Consider the following 18,427-nt stretch of genomic DNA (forward strand, 5'->3'; position numbering starts at 1 on the left):
GTATGTATGTATGTATGTATATGAATGATTAACAGAGTGTTACCAATATCTTCACTGCCGGAATGTTATGCCCAAACAAAGCACAACAATAAATAATGTGTACAAATTTATTCTTTACTGAAAATATGACAAACTAAACCTGTGTGAGTGGAAATAGGTCATTAAAGTGGTGCCAAATCAAATCTAATCCGGTGATAATACAACAAACAGAGGATAAAGAGAAAACGTGAGACTATATTCCCAGGGTTCCACGTCACTGACCCTGCCCACGTTTAAGTGTGGGCCAATCAACGGCCAAGATATTTATAACCAGGCGTGTGAGCCTTCCAGTTTGCCTAGCAACAGGGCTGACAGCAGCGACAACAGACGAAGAGCGAAACAGAAAATAAAACTTGGTTTCGTTTTCGGGGCAAAACTCTGTAAATTCCTCATTTTATAAAAGCACGACTGACCTAAAAAAAATATTTATATTAATGGTTTAAAAAACAACAACACTTAAATAACGTGCTCGTGACGCTGTCTCGAGCTGCGTGCAGGTTGGTTTGAGGTAGCTCCAGTTGTGCTCACGTTAGCATAATCAGTATTTTGGCTGTATAATAACACACGGTTACGGAAAGAAATGACGAGCAAAGTACAACACATCCATTTCTCTCCACGGCCTCCTTTGTTGTCCCCTGACCGGAGATTTAAAATAACACACACTACGACGTACATTTACTCTATGAGAACAACACAGATGTACAAAAACACTGCATCAGGATGCTTTATAATCAGTTACCTACACTACCCCTTTATGTATGTATTGTATTGTATTATATGGACTAAAAATAGTAATCAGTCACCATTTTCAACATGTAAAGACTTGAAACTCACCATTGCTTGTTCAATCTTGTTGTCAATGGCAACAACGCTGGCTCCCGACGAGCTGCGAAAGAAGAAAAGAGAAATTAATAAAACATTTTGAAGCCATCTGCGCTGCATCAACGCAAAGCCGCAGCCTCTCTCCCTTTATAGAAATGTGGGTCGTCACAGGAAGCCTCTAGAAATTTCTATAAAATCACGGGCCTGGTTTCATTGTGGAGCAACTCCTCCTGCCTCTCTGCTACAAAGCGTTTATGGCCGTGTGGCCTCTGGGTGTAGTGATGCTGTAGCATCCACGGACGGAGCGCTGAGCCTCCATCACACAGCGGTGACATGATACTGGTGCAGGTGAAGTCAGCAGTGAAGCTCTTTTACAGTATTTACCTGCTGTCGAGCTTGACGTGCGAGCTCTCCGCGCTCAGTAACGACGACAGGAACGATATGGAGAAATTCCTCAGCTGGCACACGCCTAGATCCATAGCCACGGTGTAGCACGGCGAATTCATGCTGGCCATGTTTTAAAGCTCCGTTTTCCGTGTCGACCTCCACGCGACCCACTCCGCGAGACACATCCACGCGCGCTATTCTACGGTTCTGTCCGGTGAGGCTCGTGCACCGACCGCAGCGGCACAAACACAATCCAAGGTCAGCTCATCACGGCGCGGCACTAAAATCTGCAGCTCGAGACAGGAGCGCATAATTTATCCAGCGACACACCGAGAGGGCGGCTCCTGATTGGTCGACGCGGAGCGCGTTTGAATAATTTATTCGGGAACGCCCCCACCTGCCGCTCAGCTCACACGGTTTTGCATAAAATATTCCAGGGACGGAGAGGAGGTGGATGAAACCGGGGAAAACCGGATGGGAAAGGAAAAAGACGAAGCTGTAGTACTGAAAAACAAGCAGGGGAAGGACAAGACTTGGGATTTTTTTTATATCACATCGACAATCAGCTCCTGTTTATGTGGGAATGTGCCAGCCTTTGGCAACATTAACACACGATTTCTGCCTTGTTTAACCCTTCAGATGTAATGTTTTTTCTCCGTTACAAGAAAACTAAATGTTTTTTACACTTACAGAACAAAGAATCCATCTGCTAATAATTTGGTTTTACCAATCATACCAAAAGGATATGTGGTCAATTATATTATTTCACACACTGTTAGTGTATATAAGTAGTTTTAGAGATTATTGTCACAAAATAGTCTTTATTGTATGTAACTGTATGCCTTTTCTTTGCATCATTTACCCAACTTTCACAGCTATTAGTATGTGTAATATTGCACACCACAACATTTTTATAATCTTGCCCTTTCAGCAAAATTAACAGCCCTTCTGTGGGAACAATAGAGACACATTGTCCATGATTACCCACACAGTTTTAAGACATCCAAAAAAACAACATTCAACACTGCCCACAAAATAATTCATACATCTTTCAACACATTTCTGAAATCAATATGATCCATACTATATACACTAACAATATCCATCAATTAAACTGCTTTGACTGGCCAAGAAGGGCCATAATATTTGCACACATGTTGCCCCCATGTGGCCAGGGACAGCACTGCAGATCTCCGAGCCACATTATTAAGAAACCCTAGCAAAGCAAGCCTCAGACATTTACATTTAATTTCAAATTATTAAGTCCTTCTTAGCACAAAGGGCAAAAACTACACATTCAGGCTGTCAAGTGTGAAGCTGGAGACTGGGACTATCTGAAGATATGTGTAGATCAATGCAAAGGTAGACATACTTAAAAACAGTTTATCTTGGAGACACGCCTGGACTGTCACTGACGTGATTAAAACATTTCTTATGTGATTTTAAACTCCCCCCACTGACCACTGGTTGGCCGTTGTTTGTCATCTACATGACTCATTTACTGGGAGATTACACTTCTGTCGAATGTCTTTAAGATGATGGGAGACATGGGAGATCAGTGAGGTCAATCTGACTGAAACAACATTACCACACATACAAAAAAACTGTCTTCACAACACTCCACAGAGGGGAGTATGTTGGTCACGCAGACACGCCTAAAACAAGTCCTCCACACAGAAATTCCCACCTAAGACATCCTGTAAACAAGACACACACACACACACACACCTCCCTACACACTCTGAAAGGCCGCTCTCACACATTCCATACACACCCAAAATCCTCGGAATCGTGTGCACACACTCTTGACATTCTTGCCTCTGATCACACTCTCACACATGCACACACACTAAAATAAAATAAATAGATGAGGACAAGAGAGGGGGGGGAGGTCACAGGCATGTTAAGCTCTGGAGAAAACACTGCAGATCATCTAGGAACTATGATGAAGTCCATACTACATACGATATGTCACAAATATCAGGAGACGTATTGAAACCCTGAAAGGACAGCGTGCAGGCTGAGTTCCCTCCAAGTCATTCAAAAGTCAGTCATCTCCTTAAAAATGGGATCTTCGGCTAATCTGGGTATCACGGCACAGACCTGGCTTATTAAGGCTCAAACTTGGTCTCTGGGAACTTGTACTGATGTCAGCTTCTGTTCACCTCTGATCCCTGTCAAACACTTTAACAAGAAGCCAAATAAGAGGCTTTAAGCCACACTTATCTCTTCCGCTCACTTCCTTGACTGGATGAGGGTTTAGCCAATTATCCAGACCCAAATAGCCGGTCCAACTGAAGCTCTTAAGGAACAAAACCCACGTCGAATGCGGTCACAGTCTGAGACGTACACTCGCATAAGCACACAGGTGATTGGTAGGAGCTATATTTGGTTGAACTGGCAGCTGACCAAGAAAAAAACCAGATGACGTTCCAAGAAAACGCTGGTCAAGGACAAGATTTTCATGCTTTAAACAACAAACGCAGAGTAAAAGCTTTAGACAAACCGAGACAATCACTGGATCTAAGTCACTGTTTTCTGATGCTGTTTAAGGTTTGTTTACTTTCTTAAAGTTTGTAAACAAAGATTCAGAATTTCTTTCGTTTTCAGTTAAGAAATAGATAAAATTCATAACCATTTAACATGACTTAAATGCTAATGCTACAGCACCACGTCCAGTTTCCACCAGTGGAGTTGACCTATTTTACTTCCCCTCTGATATTTGATGGAGATGCTAACATCACAAAAATACTGTTTTATACGTCCAAGTACTTCAATTATGAGCAAACATTACAGAGTTTTTAGCTGTAATAATTGCAGACTGCATTAAAAGTAGGTCAGCCAACTGATGGCCTTCCTGCTTTGCTGTAAATCAGCACTATCCCAGTGACCTACTGAAGCAATCGCAGACAGAAATGACCCAAAACTGTACGCAGACCAGCGCTCCCGGTCCTTCAGCTCAGGTCTGCTGACGTTTGTTTCCAGCACCGCTTAGTAGTGTTGGACATTTTAAATACATATGAGGACACATCTTTTTCCAAGCCAACTATGCATTACATCCATTCACAATTAATCATTTTCAAACCTATAAATCTGCTTAAAACACAAAATTATGTTTGTTTTTTCCTCAAATAATCTGTTGCAGAGAATATTAGACATAAGCTTATTTTAAAGAAGAAGAAGCTTACACCTCTTAATATCATGCAGTCTAACACAACAGTAACCACTAACTATGACCTAACAATGACCACAGAGCAGAGTCAACACATCACACAACTATTCCACTATGATAAGACTTTCACTGCAGGAATCAGTCCCATTCGACTGCACAGGTGTATCTACACAGTGTGAATTTCCTGTTTTCTGTGCAGATTCTTTAGTAAACAATACATTAAGCTGAGTCACAAAACAATAATAAAAAAGGTGTAAGGCTTATTTTGTAAAGCAGTATTGGCTGTGGCATGTATTTGCTGTTGCAGGATAGAGAGTGACTTCATGTGAAATCATGGAGCAGCTGGGTCGACGGGATTGGCATCAGAGCTGTTACTAAACAGCAGAATGTGGCAAGAGATTCATTAACGACAAAGGAAACATGCTGTGGGTTTAATGACTCACAGTGAGGAGCGCAAATTCATACCACAAATCTATCTGTGCACACTTTTCTACAGCTTACTATACATGAACACACCCTCCAATATTTTGCCGTAGATATTACATTTAATTGAACGTACAGTGCGATGAGGACCCAGTAAGCCAGTTCCTAGTATCTGCTCTAAGTATGCGTGTGTTAAAACTGCCCCTGAAGCCATGAATGACTGAATGGAAGGGACAATATAGCCACGCAGCCCTTTGTGTGGATCTACTGTAGTGATTGGCCCAAGCAGCGCGACACTGTCCTGACTCCCCAGGGATTCCCTGTCTTTATTTTACCTTTTGAGGTGCTGCTCCAGCTCCCAGAACAAAAGCTTCATTGCCATCTCGTCATGGCCTTGCACTCGTACTCCCCGTACTCTCATTGAGCCGTCCGTCAGCACGATCATACACACTCCACAGTAACAGAGCAGTGCGTCCCCAGCTTCTTTGTTTAGTGTTTTCTGACACCCCCTCGCTCCTTCTTAAATGTAGTGATCTGGCTCGCGCCCTATAGATGCATTAGCTGCATGGGGAATCACAGGCAGCATGCCAGCTTATGATGACTGTATGTGTGTGCTCCTCATTTTTCCTCTGTCGAAGTCATCCATTTGTGTTTGAATGGCTGACTAGTGAGTGAATTACTGAGTACAGACAGTAGCTGGGCGGGTGGTGACGTGTGATCATGTGATACTGGGAGTTACATAAACCATCAACACAGATTAGCATGTGGCCCAGTGATTTCCTGCTCCTCCAGCCTTCTGCTCTCTACAGCCCGAGACACGGAGATACAATAAAACTTTGAGCCTCACCTCTTCTCTGCAAAGCCTCCTACTGTCCGAAATACTGTGAATCACAGTGTTTTGACTGAACAACCTAAAATTGTGTCTCTTAGAAGCACATAAATGAGACCACAGGGGTGTGGATGCACTGAACATGCAATGTCTAGTTTGGATTTGATGTATGAGCAACAGTACAGGTTGTCCAAAAAATCGGGGTGGTGAGAGATTAGCAATAAGCCTACATGCTTTCCTTGTCACATAAGACGGCTGTCAGAACCACTACGAGGTCAAAGCCGTCATGGTTTCTGACCTTAACCTCAAAACTGCAAAAGCAGCCCCGACACTTTTTCACTTGCTGATTTAGTTGGCAGTTTCAAAATGAAGCATGATTTCGTTTTCTATGCCCGCCCCACTGCCTGTGATTCAGGGTCTTATCTTGTCATTTCTCATTGAAAGGCTGCCTTAAGATGGCTTAGTGCCTGCACAGACGGAAAACACAACACCGCACTCACAGAGCCTCCACCGGCTTAGAGACGGCCGGCCAAGAAACAACAGGTAAAGGACGAGCACAATGCAGGGGATTTCGCTTGTCCTAACAGACTCGACGCGCTGGAGTTAATCAGCGTCACATGACTTCTGCATGGGTCACACAGTCCTACAGCAGCATGCTTGAAGCCCACCCAAAATGGTGGCAAAACACATTCTTAGTGAGAAAAACCATGAGATTTCCAACATTCCACCATAACGTTATTTTTTATGTATTTCTAGGTGTCACGCAGTGAGCATCATGTTTGATTTCAGATCTTTAACGACCATCTCTGATAGTTAATGTGGAGGTTCAACCAATAGTTATCATTTCAACACTAACTGTCCCTCATTCACTGTCTAATAACTCTCAGTGGAGGCTTTTCAGACTTAAAAATGTGCCAAAATCTAGACTAACAAAACATAGTCTGGCTTTGTGAAGCTTAAAAAAATGTCTATAAACAATGGTGGCCAACATTAGGAACATGCGCGCACACACATGCACATGCCACACAGAAATACTGACTGAATATATGAGTTAATGCATGCAGCCGTGAGCAGGCCCACTTTTTGGTGCAGGTTACTAAACAAAAGTCTTCTTTGCAAAAATCTTTCATCTACCATCGCAAACATCCACAAACAAGAAAGTCACCTTAAAGAAAGGCGAGCTGAAGTACAGCAACCAAAAAGGCTGATTTCCATGTTAATGTACAGTAGAACTGCTTTCCAAAGCTGGTGAAATAAACATGCTTCTTCATAACAGCTTGTTCTAATGCTACTTCTATCCCATATGTCACCTTTTGATTGTGATGAGAGGTAGTGCTATCAGCATAGGGCTGGGTGATATGATGGTGTGTACTGTGCAGCAGTAGAAATGTGTCCACTGGTACAGATTGGGCAGTACCACTCCCACCGCAGGACATATGTCTTAGTGTCTCTGCTATATATTCAATTTGGGGCAGGCTATGCAGTAAATCAGGACTGGATTCTCACATGATCTCATGAATCCAGCTGCCTTACAAGGTAACATGATTTGGGCGGCAGGACTCATCATGTTCTCATGTGATGTGGGAGCAACAGTTGGAGCATCCCAACCAAGCTCAGATAAGGTGAGACTTGTTATTACAAAATCCAGAATGGTTGTTTTAAACCATTTCTTTTGCAAAACAATTACTGTACTGTGATACATATAATGTTACTGAGATATAAAATAGCATGTACTACTTTGGCCACACTGTCCACCTCTATCTCGTGTAATTCCTGCTTTTTTTGTGTCAAAATGTGTTTGACTCACAGGAAGAGAAACTGCACTCACATCTGCTGTGTTTCGGGGGAAATGCAATCTGTAAAAGTTAATAAAAGGGGCCTGGCATGTCCCAGCGATGAAAAAAGAGGCCTATTGAATTGTTGAATTGTAAAGGCTTTTGGCTGAGCTGTAGTTTGATAGTGGAAAGCACACACAGACTTTACCAGTAAGCCCTGGCAGTGGTTTTCCATAGTCACACCCTGACTATGGAGAATGACAGAGAGCTACTGAGTGAGTCAGTCAGAGAGGCAGGGAGGACTGATGAGTGGCCATTTTGGCCTCCATACGTAAGAGAGACAGGTGCTATTGGAGCATTTGGGCTGACAGCAGCAAGTCCTTAGTCCTCGCCCTATACTAAACTCTCTCTCACACACACACACGCAGGGGGAGAGGTGGAGGGAAAGACGGAGGGGGAGTGAGTCAGCCAGAGACACAAGAGCGAGAATGGCCTAGATCCACCGCCTCAGCATTAGCGCGGTCTCAAAAAGTCATTTATGGAGGGAGAGCAGAGAGCAGATGCAAAGACAAAGCGGTTTGATGATGGTTTGACGGATGTGGATGTGGAGCGTTCAGGCAGCTAGCACATTTAACGTGAGTGCTAAAATGTACTGATGGGTGCAAAACCTGGTTTTCAAAATATACAACTTAAACAGGAAGCTGTAGGATACACGATGCAGGGAAGTGTATCCTCTGGCACCACTGATCATTCTGCACAAATCACATGGTGTGAATGAGCTAAACATGCACAAACAAACACAGGTGTGGTCATCAGGCATCTGCACTGCTTACTGACACTTTGGCATCCACTGGCAGGAAAAGCAACCTCTGCCTCCCCTTTTCTCTCTCGCACACACACACACACGCACAGAAGATCCAAGTTACATAAGAGTGTATGAGCAGCAGCTTTGAGTAATGTGGAGTGAAAACTGGCATTAAAAGGATTAGCGGGCAAAGAACACACAGCGCTCTGAGTCCAGACAACAGAGGACAGGAATGATGCTCACGGCAGCAAACAGTGACGAGCAGAGAAGACTCACTGCGGGGCTGCAGGGAGAATGTGGTGAGACACATCTCCTTATGGAAATGTCAACACAGAATCAATAATGGATGGATTTCCAAAGTCACATAAAGCACTGGGGTGTTATTGTGATAGCAGCATTGAAATCATAACAAGATACCACGTGCCAGTCGTGCTTCGGGCTTTTCAGAAACACCTTTATGGAGTCAGCCGGGGTTTGAAGTTTGAAGTGCACCGTAGAAGATGCCCTCACTCTAAAGGTCTTAAATGGAAAATGTCTCATCTTTATGAGGGCCGATTTCAGTTTGTCTCCCTGTGAATGGAGCTAATCTTTTTTCTAGTCTGTATTATTATCTTTTGGAGGCTGATGGAGGATTCAAGATTACTCACGCTGATGTCTAGGTCATGAAGTTTTGCATCACACACACCTGCTACACAGCCTCCAAAGCGTCTAGCTAACAGAAGGATATAAGTTCGTGTTTGCTGGTGGGAGGCTGCTTTTCTCGTACTACGACACAGATCCATAAGACCATGTGAGTCAACTCTCTCTCTCCTGCTCTGGTCTACATCACGAGAAACCTCCAACACAACCGCAGCTCTCTCAGCCAAATCAGTACAAGCAGTGGGCGGAGGCACTGGTAATGCATACTTCTGTGTTTGATTGACAGCAGGAGAGTTTCTATTTGTGAGCTGATGAGGTCAATACACACCGAATCAGTCACCCACATGGTGTCTATTTGGGATCAGTCCATTTAAGCTTGTGCACCTATCCCTGCCTCTGAAGTGTTAGCATGCTCACTTTTCAATGCTCTCTTCCATTAACTGCTGGATTGTTAAGAGGACGGGCGGGCTGACATGTATGTCGCAGATGCTACAAAAACAATCGGTCTGTGCGATGAATGGAAAGAAAACGGGTGTGTGTGAAGGTTATATTCTATCGCGCACTTGAAAATCATGTCAGTGGCTGCATCCATACATCCAATTTTTATTAAGAGATGTCTGCTCACAGATCCTCGCTGACGCATGACGTGAAATCTTTTGAATTCTAGCTTTTAGTTGTTACACATTGCTCCCATATTTGTGTAAAACACGAGACAGCACGTCACAGATTTATACTATATGACCAATATGAATCCAACTGATTTGTATGTGTGATAATATAAATCTACTGAGATCTGTACTGCTCATTTGCAGCATAATATGTATGTTTTGTACAGAAACAGGGGTCATGTCCCTCCAGTGTACCACCATGGGCGAATAAAGGAAATGCTGAAAGCATCTGTAACCTCTGTGGCACCACTGCTATGTGCAAAAGAATTTAAGGTGCAGCCCTGTAAAAGGTTGAAAAGTGTAGTTTCATCATTATTCAGCTGCTGTAGAAAAGTCTGGATGTAAATGGAAGATAAAGCTATTAATATGTGAAACAAACTGCTGAAGATATTCAGGTATATTGCTATAAAGTGGCTCAAAGTGAAAGTTCCCTGTATTCTTCCTAATCTTCCCTTGAATTGCTTCCAATATTTTTGACCTCTATTAGTTATTCACCTCTAAAAATCCCCCCGCCTCCTCCGTTGATTTGCTCTGCTCCATCCTAATCTGGCCTGGGTCCCTGAAGGGTCTGGGTGTGGCAGGATTGATCGGTCATTGACCAGCCAGAAAAGAGATGGAGGAGGCTACCGCCCATCTTAGTTTGCCAAAGCAAACCTGTTTCATTTCTTACTTTTGGAAACCAGGCCGACAGAATCCATATTTAGCTTTTTAATGCTAACAGTCATTCCGAAATGTGTGTCCTCACGTAATATTTCATCAATAAAAACAATCAAGTGATTACTGGAAAAGAATCATGATCCTGGTCTTTATTGCCTTTTAAATCAGCAGGTCAGGGAGAGTTCATCAGATCAATAACTTTGAACAATGAGGCTACAAGCCCTGACCCACTTCCCCGCCTTCTTATTTGTCTGTGTGCGTGTGCCGCCAAGATTACAAGTGAAGGGAAGAGGACGGAGCGGTGAGTGGATTTACTAATGATGACTCCACCGTCAGGGTCTAAACCTCTGACGACAGCAGGGCTATCAAAAGCTCGGCTTAGCTACCAACAGACACGCTGTTGTTTCCTGGACGGCTTTATAGTCGGACAGGCCACCGCGTACCGTCTCATCCTCATCGTGCCGCTCTCACTGTCTGAGGTGATCCTTCTCTGCTCTTACACTCAGGGTACTTGAATTTTCTGTGTGTCACTACATGTAAATACAGAGGCCAGGATAAGGGTTTCTGAGCTGAGCTAACAGTGACTACAAATGGAAAGAAATAAACTGTTTGTCCATATTTACCAAACAGTAATGAAATATAGCATGAACTGCCAAAGTCTGACACAACTTGTCCATCAACACGTGTCATGACTGCATGCAGAACGAGCCCCGGCAGGCCACACCACCATCTTCTGGTGACAACGGTGATTATCAAATGTTGTTTCTGGTGCTTTCTGTAACTTCTCTCAAGTGAAAGGAGCGACTGCTTGGAGGTTTATGTTCTCTGCCACAGTGGACTTAAACTTGATAAAAAGTGGATGTTCGTATTAAAGTGGGACCTCCTTAATGAGGATGCAACCTCATGCGCTTCCTTTACTCATATCTGAATTAGCAGCTAACCAGGCTAAATTCTGCACATTGTAGACATTAAGGAAAACGAGGCCTTGGTTCAGTCTTCAACCTGGGTCTGGGTCTTATAACCTGGATTCTACCACACTTGTTGATTTAAAACTTGGATCTCAGTGAGTCAAAACAAAAAGAATAACAGAAGTCTTACCTGTTCCAGCGAAGGCCACAGCGAAACATGAAAGAAAGAAAAAAGAAATACAGATTAATAGAGTGTAGCAGGAGGGTGAGGAGGTGCAGACAAGTTTGTTTCTTTGCACTGTGAACAAAAACAGATAACCTTAAGGGTTAGTTACAATTCGTCCTGACATGGTATTACTTATAATAATATCAATTATTATTATAATTAACTAATAATATTTAGCTTTTTAAAGACTTAAAAAGGTTTGTTGACACTGCAGTGGCCACATTATGTCAGCTCCCCTAAATGAGAAACATCCTATCTGCACTTCACCGTTTCTTTTTGTAACAGTTGAAACCGACCCAAGATGTTGTCTACATGTTACACTCAAACAATGGCGTACACATAAAACAAAACTGCTGACTCAATCACAGACCACCACCGTGAGGCAACATGCTCCATTATTACACTCCATCCATATTAAAAATTCAGGAGGCAAACACTCACATGGCCTCATCTGATAGCTTTGAGAATCTATATATTCACACAGTGCAGAACTGTCAGGCTACAAATGCACATCACACAGTTGTTAGAGGTTGTACTGTGACTTCAGAGATGTACGCTGGTATATACTGCCACCTGGTGGCAAATACTGGAGCAGCAAGAGCCAATGCAAGCCTTACTACAAACTAAACTTTGACAGAATAGACCTCCTGTTGTGGGGTCAAACAACTGTTAAGTGCTCCATTTCTGCCTGAATGCCACCAATTAATCCCAAACTTCATACCCCATGTCTTTGTTGTGCCTTGCTGATCAGAGAAATATCTGATGTGTCACAAAAATTCAGACTCAACAAACCAACTGAGTCGCTCACTGCTGTTCTGTGAGCACAAAGCCTCATTAAGCCTGCAAGTTTTCATCTGTGTCTGGTATGACACAAAAGGAGTTCATACATACACGTTAAAAAAAAGCATTAAAACCAGCTGCAATTAACAAGAAAAACAAGCTATGAAGGAATGAGTACTTTAACACATATTTGCAACTAACAGCCAATCATTCAAATAAGTCTGCGGTTGTTGGGCTGACAGTGGCTGGATGGAAAATATTGAGATATAACCCAATCCCAGAGGGTACAGTTTGTATGCAATGCATAGGTCCTAACCCTAACTCCACTGCATGTGTCATCATCAGCTCATAAAGCTCATTATCTGTCTTCAAACATGTGCACATGACTTATTCTAAAGGAACAGTTACTTAAAAGGTGATGTTCAGGTTTGACATTTCACCGCTAATTGTCCTGTCTGCACGTTGGTGATGATCTGGACCTGTGGGTTAAGCCACCCACTGACCAACTATCCCCCCTCCCAGCTCGCTTTGAGATTTGTTTTGCTGAACCTTGCTGTATTTTTCTTATTGATCTGCTTCCTGTGAATGGATTGACACACTGCTTACGGCTTCCTTTCATCCTGAAATCTTTACCGCAGCGGTTTCATAACAATTGGCGCTGTCATTCTGGCAATGAAATGCGACTTTAACAACTCTTATGACTGCTTTGTGACCGCAATAACTCTCACATGACTGCTTCTCGAGTCTCAGATGTTAAAGCACATGAAAGCGCCAGCAAATGAATGCATAAACCTTTTCAAGCCGATTCACTTCCGACTGCAGCACTGCAATTAAAATGTCATTTTAATGAATACAGTGATGGACTGCATATAATCATGCCAGCCTCAAAAAATGAAAAGTTGAATTTCATTGCTTTGTAAAAAGAATAAAAAAAAACAATGGCTACATTAAAGATGCACAAACCCCATTAAAACACCACAAACATTATAATAGAATTGGGAAATTGTACCAATAGGATTCAAAGTTAATTGGCCATGAAACTCAGCAAGAAGAATCATTTCAAGTCCAAACAAGTGAAAAAGGAAATCTATTTTCTTACTGTTTTAATAAACTTACAATAATTAGTTTGGCTGGCTCACCCCGTTCGCATTGTGCTGCTAATGGACCACTACTGTTTGGTCAGAAAATGGTCATTCTGCATGTGCGAACACAGGGTTCGATTCTGTTTCCAGTGTGTTAATTTCTGGCTCTGCTGCTTCACTTCCCCACCCCTCCCAGCTTCAAGACTAGCACGCCTGAAAGGGAGTATTCACAGCAGCGGTTCAGCACTCTCCCACGCTCATTTGACCAGTCAATGTTAAGACATACAGGGCCTGACAATTACGGTGCTTTCAAACCTAAAAACAGCATTCAGAACAACACATTCACACATACATATGATGAGCCTGGTGTGTGTGTGTCTAGTTCACAGCTTGCCAACCAGCAGGGGGTGGTGCAGCACTGTTTACAGAGCTGAAAACGATGTGCAGGCGGACTACAGCTGGCATTAATGCTACAGTGAGTGTGCAAATAGAGACCAGTGCATTAGGGATATCATGCTAAGAGCAAATTAAAAGCACGTTTTGATTAACTTTTGGCTTTCTGGTCAAAAGGCTGTCTGCTTTAAGATACTATAAAATTCAAAAGCTAACCATTGACTGCAGATCTGTTGACTAATTTGCACATTCCACTGCAACTTCTGAAGTAATAAAGAGTAGTACATGTGAAATACTACAACAATCTTTTTTTTTTGGGGTGGGGGCAAGTCTATTTGGGTGGGCTATAAATTAAAAATGTGGGAAACAATGAGTACAGAACACGGACATTAAAGTTGCGGACACATGCATGATGAAGAGTGTCTCTGTGCTTTATTCATGCTAATAGGGGAAGCAGCTGGCTAGACTATTGAGGGAAAAAAGATTTAAACAAAAAAAAAAAAAACTTCACCCCCTCCCTCCAGCAGCCTTCCTCATTCAGCCACAGAGCATAGAGAAGAGGATTAGCTCACACAAAGCAAGAATGAATATCAAACCCTATGGGAAAAGACACTGGCTGGATGGAGCTCTCGCGTCATCACAGCTGAGCAGAAAGGCTGATCAGACTCCGCCGAGCCGAGCAAACCACACACATGAACAGTGACACTTCAGGATGATCGTCTTCATAGACTGGTAATATTTGAGCAGGGACTCTCAATTGTTAAGAGCGTTTCTGAACAGAGCCAAGCTGCCATTTCCTCCTGATTACAGCCTTTCTACTAAGCTAGGCTAACTCTGTCCAAAGTTAAGTACAGGCATGAGGCTCTTCTCATCTCACTCTCTAAAACAATTAAAACTTCTTATTTAAAAGCATCATCTTCCCCAAAACACCACACTACTCCTTTAAATGATTATTTGCTGTGGTGTTGGTGCTGGTGTTCATCTTTCTGAACTTCTTTGCATTAGAGTTCCCAGACCAGAGGGGTCAATTAGCACCTGGACAAAAGACTTTGAAGTGTGTTGATTCTAGAGCCAAAACATAAGTTGACTAATTTGAATCTATTCTGATTATCATTTACCTGTTGAAATAATCTTTAATGATAAACAAAAACTACAAAGAATTGGTCCTTTATGGCATTTCAAACATGGACATTTGCTGGTTTTCTTAGCTTTATATGTAGTAAATGGAACAGCATCAGATCAAATCCCCTTGACGGTTTGACCAAACAATTAATTTAATACATAAACATCAGACTAATCAATGAAAAAAAAAAAAGTTTTTTGTCGTCTTAGCTGAGTCTTCACTCTTCCTCATGTAGTCACAACATCTCTGGCATAATAATAATAATCAATTCAAGTCAGAAATCCAGTGAATAATGTTTAAGGCATATTCAAGGACCTGTGGACAAACTGTCCTGGCAGCACAGAGGACACTCGCCTCATGATGGATGCAGTAAAGCTGTTTGACAAGTCAATCAGGGTCAGGTGTGCAAAATGGATGTGGGGACAGCAGACCTATCTCTGCTTCATGTGTCATTATAAAAAGGAAGATTGATCATTTTGTGGTTCATATGAATAGTTTTGTGCTCAGCCTGAAAAAAGCAATTTAGCAAGACTATTCAGCCCATCAGCACTGAGAGGCACCTGCTTGAATTAAGGTAGTATGGCATTATCTTTTCATCAGTTACTTTGCCTATATCCTCGAGCAACCATGGCGGCTTTTATTCCCATCAGGCTGAAAAGAAAAGGTATATATAATGATAATGAACCAAACTGCGAGAGAAACAGAACAAACAGTGTGGACGACAAGGAGGAGAAAAAAGCCAATAGCAAAGTCATCCACTGCATTCAGTGTGTGTGTGTGTGTGTGCGCGTGTGCGTGTGTGTGTGTGTGTGTGTGTGTGTGTGTGTGATTCCTGGAGCTGACTGGACAGTGTTCTGGCCACAGGAATGCCGGCCATGATTCAGCACATTGCCTGCATGTTTAGGGGAATGACAGTGGCAGCCCACTAAAGCCTAAAAATAAAAATGCGTGGCTGAACATGAACCCTCCATCGGCACCACTTCATGGTATCATACATCACACATATGTTGCACAAACATTACGCCACATCGGCTGTAGACGACAGGAGGTCTCAACTACCACAAAATAATGAATTCTCCCTTATCTTTCTTCATCCTTTTGCTCTAAAAGATGGCTTCTCCGACGTACGATGAGAACTGTTCTTACAGCGGACATTACAGCAGCCCCTGACTTACACCTGTTTTGACTACTCGAGCCTCATGGTAACATGCAAGCACTGATTTGTGAAGGGTCTTGGGTCATTCCTGTTTCAATCCTTGTACAAGGGTTGAAAAAATATGTCTATGTTGCCATAGAAAATAAGCAGGAGGGCACCAGGAAAGTACTGTATATACAGGACGCGTAAAATGCCTGAAGAAAGCACTTCACTCAGTGTCTATCCACTGTAATTAAAAGCAGCAAAATACTTTCTATAGATCCCAAATGCAATATTGGCTCACCGTCAAACCTTGACAACACAATGTTCGCACTTAACACAGGACCAAATGAGGGAAATTTCAACATCTATGCTCTGAACAAATAAGGGAGTGAATCAGCACGACGGTCCATCGTCACACAAACACTTATTCACACAAGAAACGAAGAGAGAGGCAAACATTGACACTGAACCCAAAAGAACAGCCTAATCTGAGGGTGATGAAACGAATGAGTCGACTAGTCATACATAAGACTCATAGCACCAAAGCAGCCATTAAAATTAATCATGTCAGGTTGACCGAAGAGATTCTGTAGTGCCTCAAGTCTATTTATTTTGATGCACTACAGACCCCCTCAATGGAACGACAATAAATAAACAAATGACTGCGGACTGTATTGTACAGACACAGAAATAAAAAGGAGTGGTTTTTCAATAAGGTTACACTGTTTTTGTCTGTGTGTGTGTGTGTGTGTGAGTGTGTGAGTGTGTGAGAGAGAGACTTAGCCTACTTCCAGGATCACATTTAAGACTAAAGACCAGTTACTTAAGCCAGCTTGTCCAATTGGGGACAATAGCTATGTCCCCACTTAGGATATAGCTGATTTTTGGGTCAGCTGTTTGGGGTTAGGTCATGGCTAAGGTTAGGGACGTTAAGTCATGAATCTAAGCACATGCAATGTCCCCAAAAGCGACCTAGGTCGACATGCGTGTGTGTTCAGGGGTGGGAGGCCAATTTTCTCATAGATGAAAGGCAGGCTAAAAACACAATCCATTATCATCCATTACAAGCCATTAGTTTTCCCACCGCTCTCTTAAGTGAAACAATCCTGTTTATTGATGGAAAAATAAACCATCAGAAAGAAGCGGGCAGAGAGCAGCGAAATCAATGACGCAGCTGCACAAACAGCAAGGAGTGATCTACAGAGAGAAACGCATGCACACATGTGCAGTTTGCATTCACCTCTGCCTCATTAGCATACAGTAAACTGCGCACAGTCTCCTTGTTTAGTTTCATTCTGCCATTCATGCTTTTGTCGCTTGGCTTGGAGTAGTAAATATTCAGTAGTGAGACCTCCCTCCCTCTCCTCGCTCTCACACAGTGTGCTGCTGCTCTGCTGTGTTCTGGTGTTCTCTGGCTTGGTCTGTGTGGTGGGAATGGGGGAGGTGTCAGCAGCATAACAAACAACAAATGCTGTTTACTTTTAGTGATGTGGGGCTATGGACAAACAAGGGCTCCATATAAAAAGGCAACAGCTCAACGCTGTTACAATATTGGTGCATTTGCGACCAAAAGCGACCCTGCGATCCAGTGCGAGCGTTTGTCATGACATCAGTAAACGACTGTCGCTGCTTAAAAAAAGCACAACACCTGTCCGTTCCTGAAACCTGTGCGCATACGGACTCAGTGGCTCATTTCCTGCTCAATTTCGCACCATGATTGAGGAAATATGACTGAAAGAACAACATCACAACATTTGCACTGAGAGTACTGTACAACACTGCAGTGTCCTTTTATTCTGACCACTACTGAAGTCATCAATAATCAGTACAAGGAACACATCCTTCATGTATTCATATTAATTGAAATATTAGCGAAAGTACATGAATATCTAAATCACAGAAGCTGCACTTTTTTGATAAACGGGTCACAACATACCATAAGAAACGAGGCACTGTGGTGTGACAGTGATGTCTTGGCCTCGAAGTCGTGCTCTCCAGACATAAGGGAACATGCTTGTTTGGTACAGAAATCAGCAAAAATCACAACATGATCATTTTTAATATTTTATTCAGTGAAAATGAAATGCAAAAATTACCACTCCCACTAAAATTGTGTAAATTGTCAAAATAACGGCAATATGATTGCTTTTGCATAACCCTCAGCCATAAAATTAACTGAAGAAAATCATAGATTCTGAGACGCCATGACACCTAGATGTGACCAATAGGGCTGTACCGAACAGTTTGAAGGTTGACATTCGAATTCTGAAAATCGATATTTGAGGGTGTGTGGTGGGGCTTTGAAGAGTGCTGTGAGGGGAGGATCAAGAGGAGCGGCGGGACAGATGCCAGCAGACAGCTGCTCTGGAGGAGACAGCCAGGGCCCCTGCTCCGATCCAGGCTAAATGTTTGGGATTAAAAAGTGGACTCATATGAGCTTCCAGGAGGTCTGCAGCAATTCACGATAACAAAGTAACATTTAATCAATCAATTAATGTCACATCTCTTGTCATTGGGATCAGCACGTAACATCAATGTGTGAACTCTGCAGCAAGAACGCA

The 18,427-nt window shown here is 42.7% G+C and overlaps 1 protein-coding gene across 3 annotated transcripts in view; it reads right to left on the reverse strand.

Annotated features, from left to right (window-relative positions):
* LOC143330162 (TSC22 domain family protein 1-like) overlaps window positions 1–18,427 on the reverse strand; it is a 29,247-nt gene that overhangs the window by 2,484 nt on the left and 8,336 nt on the right. Inside the window, exons 1-2 of one of the 3 annotated variants that reach the window (XM_076746447.1) lie at window positions 5,179–5,521; window positions 874–925 (exon numbers count right to left, since the gene is read on the reverse strand). In XM_076746447.1, coding sequence (XP_076602562.1) covers window positions 874–925; window positions 5,179–5,288 — 162 coding nt within the window. In that variant the 5' untranslated portion in view covers window positions 5,289–5,521. Of the gene's footprint in view, window positions 1–873; window positions 926–1,245; window positions 1,538–5,178; window positions 5,522–18,427 lie in introns of those variants that run through there. The other 2 variants (XM_076746446.1, XM_076746445.1) reach the window with 2 other exon arrangements.

The sequence above is a fragment of the Chaetodon auriga genome, chromosome 13 (assembly GCF_051107435.1).
Source record: "Chaetodon auriga isolate fChaAug3 chromosome 13, fChaAug3.hap1, whole genome shotgun sequence".
Lineage (NCBI taxonomy): Eukaryota > Metazoa > Chordata > Actinopteri > Chaetodontiformes > Chaetodontidae > Chaetodon > Chaetodon auriga.